Source organism: Thermobia domestica, unplaced genomic scaffold, assembly GCF_964235325.1.
Source record: "Thermobia domestica unplaced genomic scaffold, izTheDome1.hap1.1 HAP1_SCAFFOLD_313, whole genome shotgun sequence".
NCBI lineage: Eukaryota > Metazoa > Arthropoda > Insecta > Zygentoma > Lepismatidae > Thermobia > Thermobia domestica.
This window is the reverse complement of record NW_027656027.1, coordinates 179,926-203,662: the sequence shown is the minus strand read 5'-3', so window position 1 is coordinate 203,662 and position 23,737 is coordinate 179,926. Positions and strand designations below refer to the sequence as shown.

At 35.4% G+C, this 23,737-nt stretch overlaps 1 protein-coding gene across 1 annotated transcript in view; it reads left to right on the top strand.

Moving 5' to 3' along the window:
- Positions 1-211: 211 nt before the first annotated feature.
- LOC145676736 (sodium-coupled monocarboxylate transporter 2-like) overlaps positions 212-23,737 on the top strand; it is a 56,522-nt gene continuing 32,996 nt past the window's right edge. The window contains exons 1-9 of the mRNA XM_081747548.1: positions 212-347; positions 3,405-3,615; positions 5,491-5,650; positions 7,827-7,892; positions 10,319-10,370; positions 12,111-12,178; positions 18,340-18,494; positions 19,847-19,987; positions 23,049-23,157. Coding sequence (XP_081603674.1) covers positions 3,416-3,615; positions 5,491-5,650; positions 7,827-7,892; positions 10,319-10,370; positions 12,111-12,178; positions 18,340-18,494; positions 19,847-19,987; positions 23,049-23,157 — 951 coding nt within the window. The 5' untranslated portion in view covers positions 212-347; positions 3,405-3,415. The remainder of the gene's footprint in view (positions 348-3,404; positions 3,616-5,490; positions 5,651-7,826; positions 7,893-10,318; positions 10,371-12,110; positions 12,179-18,339; positions 18,495-19,846; positions 19,988-23,048; positions 23,158-23,737) is intronic.

Below are 23,737 nucleotides of genomic sequence, written 5' to 3'. Positions count from 1 at the left end.
ATTGCAATTCGTACCCAATTCGGAAGAAACGTCCTTCAGTGTTGACATTATGCAATAATGCAAATGTTCTTTTAGGTTAAGTCATGCTGAGTTTTCGAATTCATGTTAGACTTTAATTTATAGCTAAGTTCAAGTTCAGACAAAAGGACTATTTGTTCCAGATAACAGAAAATGTTTAATCTCGCAGTTATACTGGAAATGATATCTAAAGTAGAAAAAGAAATTTTAGTCTAAAACTCTTCCCATTATGTATACAAATTAGTAACAGTGTTCACGTTTCCTCTAATCATTTAGTTCTGTAGCTAGGATATATTATCTTCATAGTACAATAACATTTAAAAAAATAGGTAAGCATATTTTAGAACGTTTTATTTTAAACATGTTACAGAATTTTACAGTTGTTTAGGCCTAAACAGTTAATATATGATCTATTTTTACAAACCTACTTATCTACACATTATTTTCTGCTGACATTTCAGTTGTAAATAATATTTTTAAAATTATTATTTTGGAATACAGTGCCATAATAATGACTAAAGGAACAAAATCTACAATTATAAAGAAATAATACTGCGGGCCTCGTGATTGGTTATGGGCCTTTACTGTTTGATTATACTTTTTTTTTTATCCAAAGATCCAATATATTTCAATAAAAAATTTTGTTATACGCCTTATATCTGGAGAACTACTATAGTGTAGACAAACCCAAACTATTAGTTAACTCAGTATGATGTGCTTATTTCGTAAAATATACGAAAACTCGATTTAGGGGCCGTTCAAAAATTTTGTGGCTCCTGATCCAAAAACTAATTATTGGCCAAGATCGCAATCTTTGGATCCATTTCTTTTTGATCATTCCTAAAATTCTTGTTAAGTATATGAATATCAAAGCTCTAAATATATATAAAAATATATTTTGTACAAGTCAAAAATGATTCTATTACACATTTCTGGTAAATGCGTTGAACTGTTATATGTGATTTAATATTTAATTGCTATATCTGCATTTAACCTTGCAAATACAGTAGATGCTCCTTCATGGCCGAATGACTAATGCACGTGATCCTGGGTTCGATTTTCGGCGAGAGTATTATCCTTGGATACGTTTAAACAACAGGGTCCGTGTCATACAGGCTCGGTGCTAATATAAGTAATATATGCATACATTATATAAAAGTCACTATGTAACTTCGTACCTCTCGGACCACTTGAGAGATCTTGATCAAATTTTCAACATAGATGAGGTTTGAGCCTGGGATGGTTTTTATCATTTCACTTTGACGGAACAACTTACGGGAGGGGGAAGTATTTAAAAATGATCGAAAATAACCTATATTAGTGTCAAATCCATAGTTTTCGGAGCCTCTGAGACGAACAGTGACACTTTCCATGTTTAAACCCAAATTGAGTCCTTTATATACAAATGTAATGCATTCTCCCCGTGCGAAGAAGGGTATTCTGCTAGTAGTTTATGTTTTAAAATACTCAGTGGCTAATCAGAAAAATAATTTTAAAAAACAATATTTTAAGTTATTTTTAGCAGTTAACAATGCTTCGGAAAGAATGGTAGTAGAGAAGAGTTAATTGTTAAGAAGAAATTGACCATTTTGTTATTAATAACCGTAGGATTAGGATTTTTAGAGACAAGGGAAAAGGTGCTAAATAAGGTGAAGAAAAACACCAAAAGATGTTTCCGTTAACTATTTTGACAATTGCCCTTTTACCCAATCGAAAAGAACTTAATTTAAACCATGTATCGCTGTCGCTATACATATTGAGTAGACTGTATCCCTTAGGGAGGAAAACATAAAGCGCTGTTCCCAGTGGCGTATTCAGGAATTTGTTTCGTGGGGGGCTAGGCACAACACGTGAGTAAGCACTTATATATTTCCTTTTGGGTGCCGACAAATTTTAATGAAGTTGTGCATATAACAAATTTATTTCGGGGGGTCTTGAGCCCGATAGCCACCCCCCTAAATACGACACTGGTTGTACCTAACAACATTAAGCATCTCTAAGTATTTAAACGTAAGTTCGTTTCTATTTGGACTTAAAACCTCTTTGTAGACGTTTCCAACTACGTCATTTGGATCCAGGGAAAGCACAAGCTGCCTGATCTTGTCAAAATTAGCACACAAAGTCAGAACATTCAGTTCACGATGAACAGGGAATTTGGAATAAAATCTTAAAAAGTAGTAGTGAAAGAGCACAGAAGGGTATTGAGGACCAGATTAAGGGAATAAAGGGCCGTAAGAGGAGGAAAAGGGGTGAAAAGTATCTCTATTCTTAACTGAAAATAATATTTGAGATGTCGAATACTTTCAGAGCCAACTTTTACTCCAAAAGAAGAAAGACAGGCAACTAGAAGTTCCTAACCGACTCTATTAATACCAATAAAGATATTTTCTACAGAACAGCGCAAGAGAAACTTTCATATACAAGATGTCTATTAGATGGTAACTTATAAATCTATAGTTTGATGTAGGATCCGGATCACATAATATATTCTCACAGACAGTAAAGTCTAGTGACTTGCATCTCAAAGGCGATTAAACTAACTACCAAAGTACAGTAGTAAATTACAACGGAGTTTCTTTAAAGCATATTGTAGTCTGTATTAAATGGCCTCATTTAGAATTTTATCAACAAGTTAATAAGAGGGACGAAAAATCACACAGATAATCTCTATCAAAAGTCGTTGGGCCTTATGCAGAGTCGTTCTGACGCGTGATTAGTGCCATACTGAAGAGTTCGACTAACATATGTTTCTTGCAGTAGTCGGGCCTTTAGTATGACACTAATCATACGTCACTACGACTCTGCATAAGGCGGTATGAGTCTTAATTTCCTTGTATTTGGTTTCTAAAGCAGGTAACTCCTTTTCTTTTATATTAAGTTTTCCGATGTTTGTAACAAAAGCAATTGAAAAATAGATAATGTCAGGGCAGATCTTTTAGATCATTTTTCGTGAGGTTATGTTCCGTAAGATTAAGAGCTTAATGTACGATTTGAACTACTGTAATACGTTTGATGCTCTCCTATCAGGACTGAATCTCGGACCTCTTGTACGAAAGGCATAGGCACTAGTCATTACGTCAGATGTACTTGAACCATCTCTCATGTATTGATAAATACTTTGGAGGCATTAACTGAATACTGAGATATATCCCTAACAGGATTTACTGTCAAAGATTGCATTATGTAATTGAAAATGGAGTTGTGACTGAAGATGTATTTTGTGTGCTACGAGGAGTCTTGGTTAATAAACATGACTAGTCTTTGAAAGCTGCATTTCGAGTTAATGGTTGCCAGTGTAATTTAGAATCGCTTTACTTATATAAAAGTCATTTTCCTTTTGACTGCTAAAACAATTCTGTATGTTGTGATTGAATCCCTTTTAATAGCATCAGTCGAGATGGACTCTGTGGAGGAGAATGCAGCGTCGATGCGCTTCGGTTGGTTGGACTATACCGTCTTCGTTGGGATGCTGGTCATCTCCTCGCTCATCGGAGTCTATTATGGGTGCTTTGGAGGGAAGCAGAAGACAGCGTCCGAATTTCTTATGGGCAACAGACAGATGCCAATGATACCCATTGCTATGTCTTTGTGTGCCAGGTAAGGTGAAAGGGGTTTCTTTCGTTAATAGTATTCTGATATCACGTGAAGGCCCCTTGCACTGATTTTAAAACTTCCAATGCACTTCAAACTTCTTGGGCTTGAAGCAGTAGAGGTTCTTTAGAGAAGTTACACCGGTTAAAATTACAAATTTTATCGGTACAAAAGTAAACTTACCTAATAGTATAATGCTATACAATAATTATAATATTAGGTAAGTTTTATTTTCTTAATTTTAACGACAAAATTGTTTTACTGATATGATTTTTCTCAAGAGCAGCCACTGGTTTGAAGTAAATTACGGCCTTTCCTTCTTCCTTTCACTTCTATTGTCCACCATATTTTACATCATCATCATCATCATCATCATAAGTATTCTGCCATTATTGAAGGCTCACTTTCCACAACTGCGAAGCTTCCATGCTCCATGGTCTTTCGCCAACCTCTTCGTCTTCACGCACAATTTATTTCTCTGTTTGATATCGTCCATTAATTGTAGTCTCCTTCGCCCTCTCCCTCTCTTTCTTGCCACCATACCCTATAGCACGTTCCTCATGATACAGTTCCTTCTTAGCCAATGTCCCAACCAGTTTCTCTTCCTCTTCTTAATAAAATCTAAAATTGTTCGTTTCTGCACCACCATTTCAAAATATGGGTACGGAGAAGACTGGAAAGAATCAGCTTGATCGAACGTAAAATGAATCAGGAAGGGTTGGAGATACTAGGGGACAAAATGACAATTTTAGATGTAATTAAAAATAGGAGGAAAATCTGGTTAGAACATTGGTTCAAAAGGGTTTATAGGATGGAAGGAAAAGGAAGGAGAGGTGAATACAGTCAATGGTCGATACTCAAGTAGAAAAATCGTACGTGAAGACAAAAGATCAGCTAAAGACCGAGGAGGATGGAAGCTTTTTAGTTCCAGCAAAGTGATCTACTAATAATAGCAGAATATCTGTGATGATAATGCCTTCTAAGACTGTGTAAAATATTTTTTTGCTTTTACACTATAGGAAGTCACAGTGCCTTATATATTAAGGGACTGCATGTAACAAACTTTTAAGGTTTAATGTTCATCGATATTGCTTGTTTCTATTAGATGTAAATCCAAAAGTGGGAGGGCGAAGCAGTAATAGTTTCCAAGCGCCGTTAGAAGGAAGTTCTAATTAAAGAAGGCGGACAGTGTTCAATAACAATTATAAACTCTGCTAAAGATAGGAAAGAGGATAAGAAGATGGACTACTCAGAGGCTCATTTTGCAGTAAAGCTGCATATCCTTTAATAATAGGCAACCAGCATTTCTTTGCCACTGTGCATGTTGCATAGAAGGTAGGGAATGTTATAAATTTTAAAAGGCGTATGGATGGCCACCGTTAGAGTTACTGTTACCCGGAATATATTAAGAGATTTACTACATTAAGAAACTCGGCCGAGATAATCGTTCTATTGCAAAAAAAAAAAAAAAAGATTCAAAAATTTACTTTCGTTCAAAAGTTATCGAGTGAAGTAACGGACTGACGGGTTAAGTCCCATCGCTTAATCCTAATAAAAAGAGCGAATAATTCCTATTGAAATACTATTAGACTTTGTAAACAATAATTACATTTACTGTTGCTAATTGTGGAAAGCTAATGCCCTTATGTTGAAAAGAAACTAACAGCTTTCATATTGTATTTTCTTCACGTCGATTTGCGTCTGATGAAGATCCTACAATATTTTGGAAACTGTTACACTTATAAATGTATTGCTTTTTAACTAAACTATATGTATTTATCACAGTTACAATAAATAGAACAAAAACACTAAAATGCATCAAATGAGTATTTTGCTTTATAATGTTCATGTAGGTTAACTGTATTGTTTCTTTTACATCAGTTTTACGTCGAGCGTAATGATGTTAGGCACCACAGCAGAAGTTTATTCTTATGGGTCCCAGTATCTGATTGCCATCGTCGGGTTCGTTCTTGCGGGCGAGGCTATCTGCTTCTTGTACATGCCTATATTCTACGAATTGAAACTCACATCAACGTATGAGGTACGTATGAGAACATTGTAATACTAAAATTTTTGTCCAAATATTACGATGAACCTGTATAGTATAATAGCTATAAACACCGTATAGATTGGCAATAGCGCCAACTAAGTGGGCTAGATACGATTACCCTAATTCCACCGTAGCTCTTACGTTGCCAGTCTCTTTTAAATGAGTACCCCTGGAACAATCTGGGGAAGAAAAGGGAGGGAATGTGCATTGAATGTATTACGCCCATAAGTTTTCAAAGTGTGAAGCATTTACATCTGTACACAGCCCTTGGGTCTTCAAGGCTTAAAAGGGTCTCGATCTTTCCTTCTAAAAATACCAATAACCATGAATTAGAGCGCTTATGTCCAACTGAGGATCTATATCCTCACAGTTTCCTTATTTCCTTTCTTATTTTAGATGACCTGCAATTGATGATGCAACTGCAATACTAACAGGTTAGGCATGTGACTGTTGTTTTCCGAAATAAATAAATAAGAATATTGGATGCGTTTTCGATGGTTTTGCAGATACACTTCTCATGGATCCATTGCTACTTGTACACTGACAACAGTTCCTTATTCCATTTTCCTCCTCTTTTGCTCTGTCTGTTTCTCTGTGTCGTTTCTCCGATTCTAAAATCGTACATAATCCACTTGGGCATCACTAAATCACAAAAATGTTATAGTAAATGTTATAGTATTATCATTAACATTCTTTAAATACAGGTCTACATTGACTTTATATGTAGACTTTTCATTTAAAATAACTAAAGACGTGTTTCATTATTTTTTAAATATATTTTTTTCTTAGAAGGGAAGAAAAAAGATTAGAAGAAAACATGAAATTTGTATTTTCATTTGAAATAATAATTAAAGATGTGTTTCACTGTTAATGATGTTTTCTTTTAAAGAGAAGGTAAAGTGTAGAGGTTGTGGCAATTATGATAGTAAAATGTCCACATCTCCGAATCTCTGAAGGGTAGAGACATGACATTTAGTATGTGGACTTCTCATTTAATATAATAAACATGTGCTTCAGCGTTTATTTGAAATTTCTCGTAGAAAAAAGGAAAAACAGGCGGGAAGAAATGAAAGGTGGGGTTAAAATGGTTGTAACATGTGGACCACATTTCGAAATTCTTTACGGTTACAGGCATGAAATTTGGGGTTCGGACTTTTCATTTTAAATAATTCAAGACATATTTCAGCGTTTTTTTTTTTTTTTTTTTTAATATTTTCTGTAAATTACTGTTTGAACTATATTGCAATTGATAGACCTTGTCCTTTTTGACAGCTCGCTGCGCCCACGTGGAACTTAATGCTTTGTTGCCAGCTTTTGCGTTGGGTATTGAAACACGAAATTATTCACTGCAAGTAAATCTCCGTTTTGTAAAAAATCAAATGACACAAAAGAGAACTAAAAAGAATGTTCTCAATAACCAGCAGGTCCACTACTCAAATTGACATTCGACTAAAACAATGTGCATTTGTTATACAGAACGAGAGAAATGAGCCACTATAATTGGCTGAACGTGCTGTTGCCATAGAAACAGTTCTCCTTGCCTGATTGTTGTGACCATGTGCAGGAAGGTAAAAACAGAGACTTGGGGATCGTTCCGTACTTTCTTCGCAAATGTCTGCGTACAGCAACACAACGCAGAAAATCGAAAAAAAATCATTATAACTGCTATGCTGATTATCGGAAACCAAATCGCAAATTTTGCGTTACGTCGACGCAAGTAGTTGTGGAATATGCCCGTTGGTATCTCTCAATCAGACCTAAAGGTACAAATTGTATCGCCATATCAGAAACCAATCCTTGACCAGAACTATTCACGCTTTTTATCTAAATATAAGTGTGTGCTTTTTATTTTATTTTTATTCGGTTATTTTCAAAAAAAAAATATTATGGAATGTTTTCCTGTATTAGCAAAATTTTATTTTCAATGTTTATGTAGACATAATGAGCCTTATGCAGAGACATTGTGAACTGTGATTAGTGCCATTCTAGAGTTCGACTAACATATGTTTCCTACAGTAGTCAGGTATTTAGTATGACTCTAATCATACGCCATTTGTGCACACTAGGCCACTCTAGGCCACTTGTGCACATGCAGTACGTATAATATATTGCATCACATGAAGTTCCTTCATTCACAATGTTAACAAAGACTTATTTTCAATTTCAGTATCTGGAGAGACGATTTAATTATCACATACGAACATTGGGTTCTTTTCTTTTCTTTCTCGTGTCGGTGAGTAGCAAAACGTATATTTTATTATGTATTTAGCACGTAATTAGCACGAAAGTGTAGAATTAGTTGAATTTTCTAAGCACGATTGGAAATTTAGGTTGTTTTTAACAGCAATGATTTATTTTTTTCTATCTTTAATATTCTTAAATTATATGTGAAACAATATGTAAGTTTTGAAATAGGGAAAGAAATGACAGAAGAGAGTTCGACTGAAAGGAAATTTCGACAAGAATGTTTTCTCTCACCAGTTGCGACACCAGCTTTAATGTATTTAGGAAGAGGGAGGGGAGTGAAGGGCCACAATTTTTGGGAGGGCAACTATTTTTATATACCGAAATGGATAGATTATACAGAATGTTTCAAAAGGAACGACCTGATTTTAAAAATCCATATGTATTGATAAAACATACTGCAAAAATGGAATAAATTGCAAAATACTCACAAAATCTTCAAGTGTTTGCTATGCTATTACAAATGCTCTATGCGTCCACCACCAGCAGCACAAACAACATCTAGACGATAGCTAAATTCGTCATAAACTTTACACAATATTTTCCGACCAGGATTCTTACCTTCGCACAAGTATCCTACCTCTTCAAATTGGCGATACAAACGATTACCAATGTTTTTGGGTGCAGGCGGAATAATGCCAAGACGCCGGCGAAATGGACCGAAATCACTGACTCAGTCTTTGCAAACTTCAGCACACAAAACGCCTCCTCTTGAGCGGACGGCATCTCACTTCTGACTGACATCTAACGGCATCTTACTTCTGACTGACATCTAACGGCGATTTTCTAAAACTCTAGGCCACGCCCATTCAAACAACGCTTATTTCCTTGCCGGTACATCCCATATTCCTTAATTATTACCGTCCAAAATCAGAGCATTCTTTTTGAAATACGGTGTATTGCTTGACCTACACTGCAATATGCTGGAGGAGGAAAGGAAACAGATTTAGGCAGGAGGCCGTGGTTGTCCCCTTGTCTTACCTCTAACGTCACCACTGCCTCTCACCAACTTTTATATATATATATATATATTACGAGAGATACTGAAGAAAAAGGGACCACATAAGGAAAAAAAAGTTTTGGTAGGACATAAGACAATTAGATTTTACGATTTCACAGATGACATGACCAGTGATGTATTTGCAGAATTTTAGATTGATATACGCTTGACCATTTTCAAAATGCTCCTACTATCTATATTACGTCTCTTGTTTACAGTAAGTATATGCTGAATCCAGGGGCGGATCCAGGACCGACTTCTGGGGGGGAGGGTGTGTTGTCATACTGCTACTTTTAAGGACTCCAAACTTTGGGATGGGTTTTATTTATATATAAAAAATAAAAAAGTTTCCTCTTCTGGGGGGGGGGCGATCGCCCCGATCGCCCCCCCCCCTGGATCCGCCCCTGGCTGAATCATAAGCATATCAGGTCTACATCCGCCATAAATCCCTGTATACGCTCCATTATATTCCTCGATGTGACACTTGTTGGACAATCTGAAAAGAAAATTAATAAAGTGTTGGAAAACTTGAAGAAAACATTAGAATTTTCTATGACAATAAACGTTACAAAGACAGAAGCAATGATATTTGGAATGAAGAGGTGTGTAAGAAATACAGAAGTAGGAAGGAAAACATAGAACTAATTTTTGGTCACGTACTATACTATCATTAGTGAAGGCATGAAATGTAGACTTAGAATAAATGCAAAAAATAGAAATTAAGAAGAGACCATTTTGAAAGAAAAGAAGTATGTTTGGTCGGTCTTTGAATTAGCAGTTAAGAAAAAATACTCAGAAAATATTTCGTATTGTATTCTGTAATGGCAGAAACATGGATATTACTCAGAAACTACGAAAAACAACCAGGAGGTTTGAAAATGTGGGTGTGAAGAAGTAAAGAAGATAACTAAGTAAACGAAAAATAAATTGGAAACTACTGGGAAAAATATGAGGTATAATTGAAAACAGAAACTGATTACGACATTGCGTGAGAAGAATCTGTATCCTTAAGGACATATTAGAAATCACAGTGAAAGGGAAAATTTGGGAAATGGCAAAACAGGCTGCAATTGAGAACTATAGGATTCGAGGATAAATTTAAAACACAACCCAATCCAACAAACTTAAGTTCTATAACCATCTTCAAGTTAAATTGTATTGTCAAATTGCACATATTCCATATTAACACAAAACTGACTTATGAACTAATAATGTTTAAAAGTAAATAATAATAATAATAATAATAATAATAATAATAATAATAATAATAATAATAATAATAATAATAATAATAATAATAAAATATAATCTCGTGTATAGTATGTATTGTGTGTTTTAACACAATTTCTTGTATATTAAAAAAAAAATAATTTATTGATTGATTTATTAAAACCTATAATGATTTCTCTTTGCAGATATTAAAGATGCCAATTGTTCTATATGCACCGGCACTGGCTTTTTCTCAAGGTATAAAATTATGTATACTATAGCCTACGTATATATATATTTAGGAGGCGGTTCCTTATACGAGATGAAAGAAAAAAGTCCTAGTAAACATGGGTCGAAAAACGTCTCCTTTCAGAGTTATGAACTACCGAAAATTCGAAATATCACGTTTCAAAACGCCCTGGCTTAGAAACTATAGGGCCTATCCCAAGCGGTTTAAGGAATTACACAGGAACTGGTATACGCTCTATCTAAATATCCATGTTTCAGAATTCACCGGTACCAGCGAAACGAACGCATCATTAGTATTTAAATGAGTATTCCTATACTTCAACTTCCTTTTTACAGTTCCTTTCGCCGATAACGGAGGATGGTAAAACATGGATATTTAGATAGACCACATACTAGTTCCTGTGTAATTCCCTAAATCGTTTGGGATAGGTCCTATAGTTTCTAAGTTAGGGGGTTTTGAAAAGTGATTTTTCGAATTTTCAATGGATCATAACTCTGAACGGAGACGTTTCTCGGCCCATGTTTATTAGAACTTTTTTCTTTCTTTCATTTCGTATAAGGAATTGCCTCCCAAAGTTTGTCGGTGAAGTTACCTACCATCCTGTATAGGGCGTTTCAGATAAAACGTCCAGTGCTTATAAATCCGAAACGGCTGAGAATAAAAATATGAAACAAAAACTGAGATAGGAAAATGTCATAAGGCATATCACATGGTGTTGTTGTAGTGACCTCAGGGCCCTTTCTTCAAGGGGGCCCAGGGGCCAACTTCAAATTTTCAAAAAGGAACATGTATTGAATCATACCTCATTCAATAGTCCTTGAAAAACGAAACAACTTTTGTAGGAAACAATCTTCGATTTGGGCCACCGTTTCCAAATGGCCGCAAAAAGTGGATCCTGTATCAGATAAAACATCCAGTGCTTATAAATCCGAAATGGCCGAGAATAAAAAGATGAAACAAAAACTGAGATAGAAAATGTCATAGGGCACATCACATGGTGTTGTTATGGTGACCTCCAGGGCCCTTCCTTCAAGGGGGCTTAGGGGCCAACTTCAAATTTTCGAATGGGAACATGTATTGAATCATACCTCATTCAATAGTCCTTGTAGAACGAAACAACTTTTGTAGGAAACAATTTTCGATTTCTGGTCAACGTTTTCAAAATAGCCGCAAAAAGTCCTGTATCAATTTGAAGTTGGCACCTGGGCCCCCTTCACGGAGTTCCCTGAGAATCACCATAACAACACCACTTGATATGCTTTGTCATCGTTCCTATCTGTTTTTGTTTCATCTCTCTACTCTCAGCTGTTTCTGATTTAGGCCTATAAGCACTGGACGTTTTGTCTGTCTGATATATATATCAGGTATAGTGTAAAAATTAAACTTGTTTTACTTATCAAAGAGTTGTAGAAGCACTAGTATGCACATCTAATAGCAGAGTTCATGGTTAGGTTTATGCTGCTTAGATGTCTAACAGGTCTATTTACTCGTATATTTGTTCTGAAAAATGAGTGTACTCAGAGAGAAAATTTAATAAACACTAGAATAATGATTTAAAACAAAATATGCTAAGTAAAGAAAATAATAAAATTTACACACTTTTCCTAGATTTTTAAAAAATATCTTCGTCTATAAGCTAGAAATGTCATCTAATCAATGTAAACTTAACCTTTTTTTAAAGCAAAAAGTAAGGCAAGTAATGGGCACAACACTAATATCTATCTGTTTTTCTTCGTTCTATTTTAAAGCCAGTGGGGCGAGTGTTCACATCATTGCACCTGCAGTTTGTTTAGTATGCATGTTCTATACAACCCTGGTAAGTTTATTAATAGCTTACAGTAAATTATACAAGGTGACACCATTAATTGGTATCAGGCCATTAAGTGGTCTCGTGTTCTACAGAAACGAAAGGAAAAATTATTTCGCCCAACTCACACAGGACAGGGAAAAATTGAATGTTCCAGAATATTGTTTTCAAACGCTCAGTCATAAGGGACAGATAAATATTTTATTTGGTTTCCTTCAGAAATTTTTCTCTCTTAATTTCTTTATATTCAGTGGAGGTAAACGAAAGCCTCGAGACTATTTACTTGATCACCTGTGGTTCGCCTGAAAACAAAACATCGCACAATAAATCATAAAACATTGACACATGCCTATAAAATTTTCTGAGCGGGGTTGGAGCTTTTTCTCTTACGTGTGACTTTGGCGAAAGAATACTTTCTTCCATTTCTGTACATAGAGTATTGGAACGAAAACATGCCGCACCAAGTTGCATGTACCAAATACAACGATGAAATTTTGAACTAAAAAAAAAAAAAAAAAAAAAAAAAAAAAAAAAAAAAAAAAAAAAAAAAAAAACGGGAGGGGTATCTCTAGATCAGAGGCTGATTTTTTAAACGGAAATTGATAATATTTGGAAAATGATAAAAATTTTCGAAAAATGTTCTTCTTGCTCTCCAAAAGGGCGTCGAAAATCTGACAAGAATAACTTGAAGTAAAGGACTAATTTTTTGTGTCATTTTAAAAGCAAAAGAAATTTTTTATGCTCAAGTTTGAAACCTTTATTCTCTTGCATACATTTCAGTTTTGAAGCAAAATTATCACACTCCATTGTTCTTTAAAATTAGTTTTTTTTTTTTTGGCTATCTTGGAAGTTTAAAATACTATAATTAAATCTGATGCATCCGATTGGATATGCCATTTTTTTTTTATTATTTCGAGAGACTGTGTTCAATGTAGGTTAAGATTAGGGATGCGCACGAGACAAGATTTGTGGCTGTCTCGTCTCGAACATGTGCTGTAAAAGTGATGTCTCGACTCGAAAAATGTATATTTTTCTATTGGAAGACCCATGTCTCGACTCGAATTTTGTCAGGAAAATCCTGTCTCGACTCGTCTCGTGCGCATTCCTAGCTAAGATAAGGATCTGGTATAAATTAACGACCCGGCTTTGCATAGCTTCAATGTTATTTTTTTCAATCTCATGAGGTACTTGGTAATATATACATAATTATGTTTAATTTTGATTTGTTCTCAGTATCCCATTAAACTTTTTCACGACATGAAATTAGTTCACTATTTAGCCTACAGTTACAGGGCATGTTGATAGTTTTTGCGTATACTACGTACAGTGTTATTTCAGAAGCCCTGACAACCTACATGTATTAGAAACGCCTTGCACTGTTATCCATGAACAGAAGTAGTGTTGTAAATAGAAAAAAAAAAAAAACGGTTCGTATTTTTTCAGAAATGTACGTTTTTTTTAGAAAAAAAAACATTGCCTCTCGTTTATTTCAAGTAGTCATTTGTAATGCATCTTACGTCTATTTAAGTATGAAATATTTTTGTGTAGGTGTAATCACCGTAAAATGCAATATAAACTAAACGCTAGATACTCATACGCTACAAATATTTTACAATTTACATGAATACCATACCTATTAACAATTCGGGTTTCAGCAGTTTTCATCAATATCAACTAAGAAATAAAAGTAGAAATGAATTTTTCTTTTCTTTTCTTTTCTTTTTTTTTGTGAAAGCAGGCTTTAATAAGTACGAAAATAATGTCACAAACAGTATAAAATTCCAATAACTTGTCTAAAGGTAAAAACTAATACTAATTTGCCTAATAGTATTTTTCTAAATATCATATATAAATAATTTGTCGACTAGATATATATGATATGCAGATCCGGCTCTACCATATATGCAGTATTTACGATTTTGTTTCGGGAGGGGCTTTGCCTAAAAATGTGAAAATCCTGCAAGATATTTCATATATTTTACTACAGTACGTAAGATTTCGGGGGGCTTAAGCCCGGAAGCTCCCCCTAAATATGCCACTGCATGTATGCAACACGTGCATTTGCGTGGAACGGCAAGCTTGGATGGTCCGGCAAAATCTGTCACAAGTATATTATTTAAATTAAATATTTCTTGTTGGAAACAGACTTCATGATGATGGTAGTTACATTTACTAAGCTGACCTTCTATTTGAATACTACATTCATAAATTATGTTTAGGTTGCATTAGTTTAAGACCACATGGACAATGCTAAAGCAAATGGTCGAATAAATCCGAGCACAAATTGCTTGATTGTTGTCAAATGCAAGAATTCAATTCTCGAATAGTAGTGAATATCTGTTCCATTTAGTAAGTTATCACAGTTCTGATATGAAACTAATCTTGTTTTTGTCAGAAACGAGTTCCTTATCATTGAAGATAGAAACAAGTTTTTTTTTTTAAGAAAATGTTACAAGATGTAGAAAAAAATCAAGAAATAAAGATAAAAGAGCTAGTTGCACTGGAATTGCAAACTGATACATTCAGATTGAAGCTCGATAGTGAATTCTATAAAAAGGATTACCATCTTTCCTCTGCAGGTGTGTTTGCTTTATCTTTCACTAACATAATAGATTAATATTTAAAGGAAAAAAACAGACACAACGGAATTGCATTTTTAGTAAGTATTTAAGCCTTTCTGAGTGCGACTGCACTTACTCTCGCCTTTGTTGTTCATGCTGGAGTAGCATACTTAAAATCATGACTTTTAAGATTTGTTCTTTCTGGAGAAAGGGAGAGGCGGCAAATTATGCAATTGCATGAGGCGACAAATTGACTAGGACCGCCCCTGATGATATGCATATAAAAGACATGAATATAGGATGACTCAATTTGAAGTAATGCAGGGTGTTTCAAAATTAATATTAGGGTTTTGAAACTTTACAGTATCTATTACAATTAACTTACAATTATAAATATTATATCAAATGAAAGAGCAACTCAAACAGTTTTGTACGCACGCATGTACATGCATAGTTTCTTCTGTCTGCCGTTAGAAAGAGCAAGTAGCGAAGATGGAGACTAGAGAGCAGAAAGCTTTTTGTGTTTTAATAAAAACTGAATCTGTACAGCGCAACCGTCTGTGTGAAGAATATTAAGCAGACGCTTTCAACTACGTCTTTATCGTTTGCAGTTGCTACAGGTCTAAAGCCTACAGACTACGGTTTACGTGCCAATTTCGCAAGTGAAATATTCCTGTAACAATGAAGATTTTCTGGATCGTGTCGTCTTCAGTGATAAATCGACATTTCACCTAAGAGCTAATATGAACACTCATAATGTTAGCATCTGGCCGTCAGCAAATCCTCAGGAGATGGTACAGTTGAAACGAAGCTCCCCTAAATTGAATGTGTTTTGTGCCATATGGCGGAAAGTTTATGGGCCTTTCTCGCCTATCGACTAGATGTGTGCCGTGCGACGAATGAATCTCACATTGAACACTTGTAGCAAAGACTGTTTGAGGTGCTCCTTTACTTGATGTATTGCTTATAATTGTACGTAAAATGTAATAAGTACTACGAAGAGTTAAAACCCCAAAATTTATTTTGAAACACCTTGCATTTCTCACCAACAGTGTTGGAACTAAGATGTAAAAAGGAGAGAAAATTTTCCTTATTAAGTTATTGTTTACAACGATATTATTATTAGTCGAGACTATAACTACAACAACAACACGAGTTAGTAGTAAAAAAAAAATGTAATCAAATGTATACTCGGTGGCCCAGGTGGCCAAAGTGGCACACACAGGTGTGTCACTTGTTTAATCCGCTCCTGTGTGGACACTAATTAAGATATCGGGATATTATTCTTGCAAAACATGGTTGGACTATAGTTTATCATATTAATTTCTTTTTCTTCTGGTGTCGAATTTCCTTCTCAAATTTCACCCCAGTCAAAAATTCGAGAATTTTCTAATTTCGAATTTCCTTTACTTTTTTCCCTGTAGCTTCCTTCGTTGTAGAAAGACATCCTTAAGACTTGCCAGGTAGATACCTCGGATGGATACCTAACTGTTGACATCAATTGGACGGGCCTGCGCGCAGTGTTACCAATTAGGGAAATTAAAATTCTCCAATATTTGTGCAAAAAAATTAGACATTTTTGTTTATAAATCCGCACCTATACGTCTGAGTGCAAATCAACTTACGCCAATCGAACATTTGTTCTTACTTAACAAACGAAAGTACAGATCGTTACAAGGGGGTAATTAGGGGGCGCACGTAAAATTCGTATTTAGGTTCTAACCCTTGATTTTTGGTAATTAGAAGCTTTGTTCCTTAAATATCGCCATAATACTTGTAGGATATATTAGTGGTGTACCAAAGTTTAATTTAAGATAGTTTGCGTCTGTCTGGTAGCAGTGTTACAAGCTACAGAAAATTTTAATTCCAGATTTTAGGGGGAAATTTTGGAAAAATTATATGTTTTGTCTATATTATTTCCCACTTGTTGGCTATATCGGAACAAACGTACCAGTATCTAGAAGTCTCGTCTTTGCTCTACACAACGCACTATAGAAAGTTTCAATAGGATAATTAGGGGAAGTACAGTTGAGGTTTACAGTGGACCTTGTTCTCCAATTGGAAAGATAACTGTGATTTTTTTAAAGGTAGAATGAGATATTTTTTATTGACATGCTTACTTTATTAGATATCGTCACAATACTTGTAGGATATATTAGATGGATACCAAAGCTTATTTTAAGATAGTTTGTGTGTGTCTGATAGTTGTGTTGCCAGCTACAGAAAATTTTAATTCCAGATTTTAGGGGCAAATTTTGGGAAAAAATTCCCTTTTTATTTCTATTATTTCCTTCTTGTTGGCTACATTCTAACAGCCTCATTTTTAGTCTACACAGCGCACCATAAGAAGTTTCACTAGAATAATTACGGGAAGTACAGTTGAGGTTTATAATACACCGTGTTCTGGAAATGGTAAGACAATGGTGAATTTCTGAAGTAGAATGAGATTTTTTTTTTTAATTTCATGCTTACTTTGTTATATATCGCAATGATACTTGTAGGATATATTCTTGGAGTACTACGGTTTATTTTCAGATAGCTTTCGTCTGTCTGATGGCAGCGTTTCCAGCCAAAACAATTAATTCCCGCTATTAGGTGAAAAATTCAGAAAATTTCCCTTTTCCCCTCTATTATTACCCTCTTACTGGCTACATTGAAACAAACGTACCACTACCTGAAAGCTTCCTCTTTGCCCTACAGAACGCACCATAAAAAGTTTCAATAGGATAATTAGAGAAGCTGTACCTCGGCATATTTGATTTTTGCTTCTGAGGCGTAAAAAGTGTCAAAATTTCATGTGTATGACAGAATTTTTTCTTTCCCTCTTTGAATGGAAGCCGCGACTTCAGGATTTCACTGTACCTTGTCAACACAACAAAGATTTGTTTGAGTGACTTGAACCCATATAACAGCAGTGGTGCTAGATACAAAAAATTTTGAAATTCGGTTAGGGAACTTTTTGTAAATTTTCATTCTTACATTTCCCTCAATAATTTCCCACCTGTTGGCAACACTGCAATGCAACGTACACCAAAAAATAGCCACATCCATTTTCTAAAAAACAAGGCCTTAACCATATCAATCGAATGAATAGTTTTTGAGCAATAAGTCACTAACTGAAGATGTAGGAAAACGCCAAAAATGACCTGGGGCCGAAAAGAATAATCACACAATTTTGCTAGTATATAGGTGCAAAGAAACAAAAGATTTGTAAGTTACGAGGGCTTCGACTCAAGTCCTGTTGATTATTTCAATAATCTGCGACGTAAATCAATAAATAATAGTTGCCAGAAAAAAAACAGACATTTGAAAAAAAAAATGAAAAAGAACGATGTTTTTTATTGAAAAAAAACTTCACAGAAAAAAAAAACGTTTTTTTACAACACTAAACAGAAGACAGACAAATGAGAATCTTACTTGTTAAATGAAGGTACACTTCTGATAATACGTTTTTTAAAGAGTGGTGAGAAGACACGATTTTAAAAACAGGATTGTACATTATGCCTAAAAAGGTATAAAATTAGTCTCTATAAATAAGGGTTTCTATAATCTCTATGGTCTCTAATAATTTTGTATTTTGTAACATTGTTTATTATATTTGTCTATCAGGGAGGTTTGAAAGCTGTTGTATGGACGGACGCTTTTCAAATCATGGTTCAAGTGGGCTCAATTCTTTTTGTAATAATAAAAGGAACGCTGGATATTGGAGGATTTGGTGAAGTATGGCGAAGAAATGTAGATGGTGATCGAGTAGGAATCATCAGGTAAGTTCTAGAAGTTACATTTATCTTGCATGCAGTTTATGATTTTGACTAGAGTCAGACCTGTAGTAGAGCCGTATGGAATCTTAATAAATATTTATTGGAACATAGCGGTCAGTGACAGATATACAAGTAGAAGTGAAGAATATAGAAAGGGTCAGTAAGTTTCGATACCCGGGGAAAATATAGAACAGGTGAGGATTTCTATACCTGGGAAGAATTATAAATGATGAGTGAAGTGCGAACGTTAAATAAAAATCAAGAATAGCAGTGGCGAAAGAAACTTTTAGGAGGAAGAAAAGTATATTTTCTGGGTCATTGAATAAAGTTAAGGAAAAGACTCATAATGTTTCCTGAGGAGCATTGTACTCTATGGAGCAGAATCATGAATATAAAGCAAAAATGATGAAAAACGACTGGACGTTTTCAAAATGTGGGTGTTGAGAAGAATAGAGACAATTGCCTGGGTCGAGCAGAAAAGGAATGAGGAAATATAAGGAATAGCAAGGGAGAAAAGAACAATTTTAGATGTAATTAAAAAGAGGAAGAAACACTGGTTCGAGTATTGAGTGAGAAGGAACTATATCATGGGAGTATGGTGGCAGGAAAGAGAGGGAGGGGGCGAAGGAGACTACAATTGATGAATGATATCAAAACAGAAATATCGTAGGTGAAGACAAAGAAGTTAGCTGAAAGCTGTGGAGCATGAAGCTTTTCAGTTGCCTGCCAATAATGGCAGAATACCTATGATGATGATGATGATGTTAATTCTAATTTTAAAATTCTGCTCACACTCGTAAACTTAAAATCTCACCAAGTCATTTCTAACTAAATGATCCATAACGTTACACTTAACTGCTCGCATTCTCACTACACGGAGAGAACAAGGAGCATAGAGTAAATCTTTCGTTGATGAAAGCCAGTGGTGACAGACAAACAAGAACATCGATAAAGCAGTATGACAGCAGATTGATACGGTTATTCGTATAGTTATATATTGACCAGGTGACACTGCTGTGACGCATATTGATAAGAAAAATATTTTCACTTTACCTTAGAAATGACACGAGGATTCACCCCCAAACAAATTTCAATTCAATAGACATGTCTGTTTACTACGCTGTAAGTTTCTTCTTCCAGAGATTTGTAATTAAGTGCAAGTATAGTACATATGAAACTTATTCAAAGATATTTATGTTAGCTATTTTTCTTGTTATTTTGTAATATATGTTCTATTGACAAAATAACCAGAAATTGGTAATAGGCTACAAACTGTTTGTAGTTAAGAATTTTATGTCGTATACTAATACTTTTGAAACATATGATTGTATATAAATTTCCTTTTGTATCTATAGTTTTGATCCTGATCCAACGATCCGCTACACTTTCTGGTCCTCTGTATTTGGAGCATTTTTCTATGGGTTGGCTAATTTAGCGGCTCATCAAGCATTCATTCAAAGATACGTTGCCTTACCAACTCTCAGCAGAGGACGGTTGTAAGTATTACTATTTTAGTCTTCATTCGAAACACTTGAAGATTTTCTTCTAAGTGATAAGTATTCTATTATTTTACTTAATAGAGAATATTTCAAAAGTCTCTCTGCGGTTAGAACCGTGATACAGATCGCCAATGTTGTTAGTAACAGAGTCCATCCAAATCACAAGAAAGCAGCCCACTAAAGTCGAAATTGCATAGGATTCTTTGGTAGAAACTGCGCGTGTACCCATACACGACACCTTCATAAATTACGAGAAAAAGGCTATGAATCGCTTGTGGAATATAGCAGATAATTCAAAATTTTCTCGTTACAGAATGTGAAGGTATTCTAGTGTGATGGTATTTACTGATTAGGCATCGGTTTATCTCTTTCTATGCGAACAGCTAGAACATAAGGTTGAGAAGTGCACACAATCCGCATGTACTTTATGGTCAGAAGGTCTGGGGTGTAGTGCGTAACGACCGTCAAAGGCTGTAGGGCCGTCTGTTTTTCACGACGTAAATACGGAATACTATTGCTGTGACATATCGCAAGCGTTCATTCGGCGTCTTACTGGGGCTGAAATTAGAAGTGCTCGGTTCCAGCAGGATGACGCCACAGTGCACACAGGCATTCATAGTATTACTAGGAACATTTTTGGGAATCGTATTATCTCATCTTGCTTGCACGGTCTCTAATCTCACTTCACTAAGCTTCTCGTTAATATTCCAGAGACATGTTTATGTATAGAATTCAGAGACAGTTGATGAGTTGCAACATGAAATTTTTACCACAATACAGCAGATCATCTCACAAATCTTCAACAATGGCTTGTTGTATCGTACCCAGATCTTCTTCCAGCTTAATCGTCGTCATTTCTAACATCTTTTGTAACCTCCTAACATATCACGATATTGATATTTGAGGAGACATGAGTGCACAAATGACTTTTGAGATACCCTGTAATTGTATTGTTTTAATATGTTGTACGTAATTGTATGTAACCAATGGTTAAAATGGGTGAACGTATAACTTAAACAAAAATGAGATCTGACAAAACAAACTCCTTTGGTTAATATAATATATAGGGTATTTCAAAACAACACCGACAACATTTGGGAGATGATTCCTGACACCAAGATAAGACAAAAAGTATAGACCAACCTTAAAGTTCATTTTTTTCAAGTTTTCGGCAGTCTGTAACTCCAAAAGGAAGCATTTGTGCACCCAGGTTGGTCTATACTTTTCGTCTTATCTTGGGGCCAGGAATCACCTCCCAAACGTTGTCAGTGTTGTTTTGAAACACCCTGTATATATGTGTGGAGTGTATTGGCGTATGTGTTTCAAGAAAGTGTTCGAAAAAAAACGCTTTACATTTACAGGACATCTTATGGCAGTAATGTTGTATGCACTAGATACATTTCCACAATTTATTTTAAATTTTTCTAGATAAATTGTGAATAAAGAGCTCATGAGAATACTAGAGTTCAACCAGCATGTATGAGGCAGATTTGCGGGGCCACGGTGGCTCAGTGGAAGAACGTTCACTTCCGGTGCTTGGGGTCCCTGGTTCGATCCCAGCTCGCGCCGTGTGGAGTTTGTGGTGGACAAAGACTGTGCTCGTGGGTTTCCTCGGGGTTCTTCCGTGTCCTCCCACTTTCATCATTCCACCCTTTAATTCATATCTCATCACCGTCTCCTTTAGCCTAACTGGCATAACCGTGGGACGTAAAACTGAAAGATTTCATTTCATTTTTGCCTTCCTAAACAACACTATTTTTAGCTCACTTATTCTGTATATAATCTCCTGTTAATTACTCGAAGAACATCAGCATATCACAAGAAACTCTCTTTTGATACCACTGTATCTACCCAAAACTTCAATTTCTTAGTAATGACCATTACATTCCTAATTTTTACGATCTTATCTGTTCTGTCTTTCTTTTCACTCATTTAAATTGAATTCTCTAGCTGCTTCATTCCTTCATATTCCTCCCCTCTTTTTTTTTTTTTTTTTAAAGAAAGCTTTCTTGATTTGCTTCCTAATATGCTTCCTTACTACGCTCGTTTTTCCTTCCTAATTTGATATTTAACCCAATCGCTATCAGCTCCTTCCTAACTATGTTGTTCCTCTTGTGTTGTGTGCTTCAGCTGTCCGGCTGTCTGAGGCATTAGGAAGACGATCGTGAGGCGAAACCTATTGGAGGTTCAAGTTCAGTTGAAGAGCATGGGCGTTTTTTTAAACTTCCTCGAAGCTTCTGTGTTCGTGTCTCTGTCAGATTGGATTACATACAATTTACAATCGAGGTGGATTTGGGTTAGCGGACTCATTTTTGCACATGATACCTGGATTAAATTGCGGAATGACCTCATGTGTTTCGTATCCTTCGTTAAACTATATATCTAACGTCTATGTTTCATGTAACTTAGGTGCTACGCGACTTTGGCGTGGGAGACTCGGGTTGAACTCTCAACGGGAGCTCATGTGGTTCGGATTCCGTGTTAATCAGTAGGTACCGTTTCATATAGTCTCGCTGCTGAAAGGGACGTTAAACTCAAAATCAACTCATCACCTCAACTTCAGTGCTGGGGAAGAAAGTTAAATTCCAAATCAACTAATCAACTTTTATAGATTAATTTCTCTTCTCCAACTGCGTCCAGTTTCGTTATTCCCTTTTTGAAAATTCCTACACTAATGTGCCTGGTAGTTACTATGTTTTATTGGACATTGTGCATATTTCTTTTGAATGTAAACTTTTACCTACAAATTTCCAAATTAATCCGTTAATTTTTTCATCTTTCAACTTGTTATCTCCTTATTTCTAGCAATCTACTTTTTTCCTATTGATGTAGATTCAGAGAAACGTTCGTTTAACATACTTAAAATGTTTACCAATTGAAAGAAATTATTTTGCAATTTCACATGTGTGACATTTCTTCAGATGAAGTAATATGAGAGTTCAGTTTAGATTATTCTAAATTAGGTAACATTAATGTTGTGATTTACATTTTGTTATAATCACATGTGCTAAATGCATGTAGTAATATGTAAATATGTTTATTTTGCATGAATCACAAGGTCTGTCCAAATGTATGCAGTGGGCGTGACCATTCTTGTGTCGATGTGTGCTTACACGGGGATATTAGCATATGCTGAGTACTACCAGTGCGATCCTGTTACTACCAAGGTAAGAGCTACTTAAAGAAAATAGGAAATAGTTGTAAAGACTCTAAATATGATCGCGTAAGTGAAACAGTGGCAGCTTCAACGGATGACCTTTGAGACACTTACAGAACCGTGAGGTACTAGCAGGATCATAGCTAGTTAAAATATCACCCTTTGATAATCATCATGATAGCTATTCTGAGCAACTGAGAAGCTTTCACGTTCCGTGGTCTTCCGCTAATCTCTTCGTCTTCAGATACGATTTTTCTGTTTTTATATTCTCCATATAGTCTCCTTCGCCCCTCCATTTTTCCTTCCACCATACCCTCCAGCACATCCCTCATGACACAGTTCCTTCTTAAACAATATTCCAACCAGTTTCTCTTCCTCTTCTTAATAATATCTAAAATTGTTCTTTTCTGTCCCACCATTTCTAACACCCCCTTGTTTGTTTCCCTCTCGCCCCAGCTAATTCTCTCCATTCTTCTCCACACCCACATTTCGAAAGCTTCCAGTCGTTTTTCATCATTTTTGCTTAATGTCCATGCTTCTGCTTCATAGAGTACCATATTCCACTCGAAGCTTTTTATGAGTATTTTTGT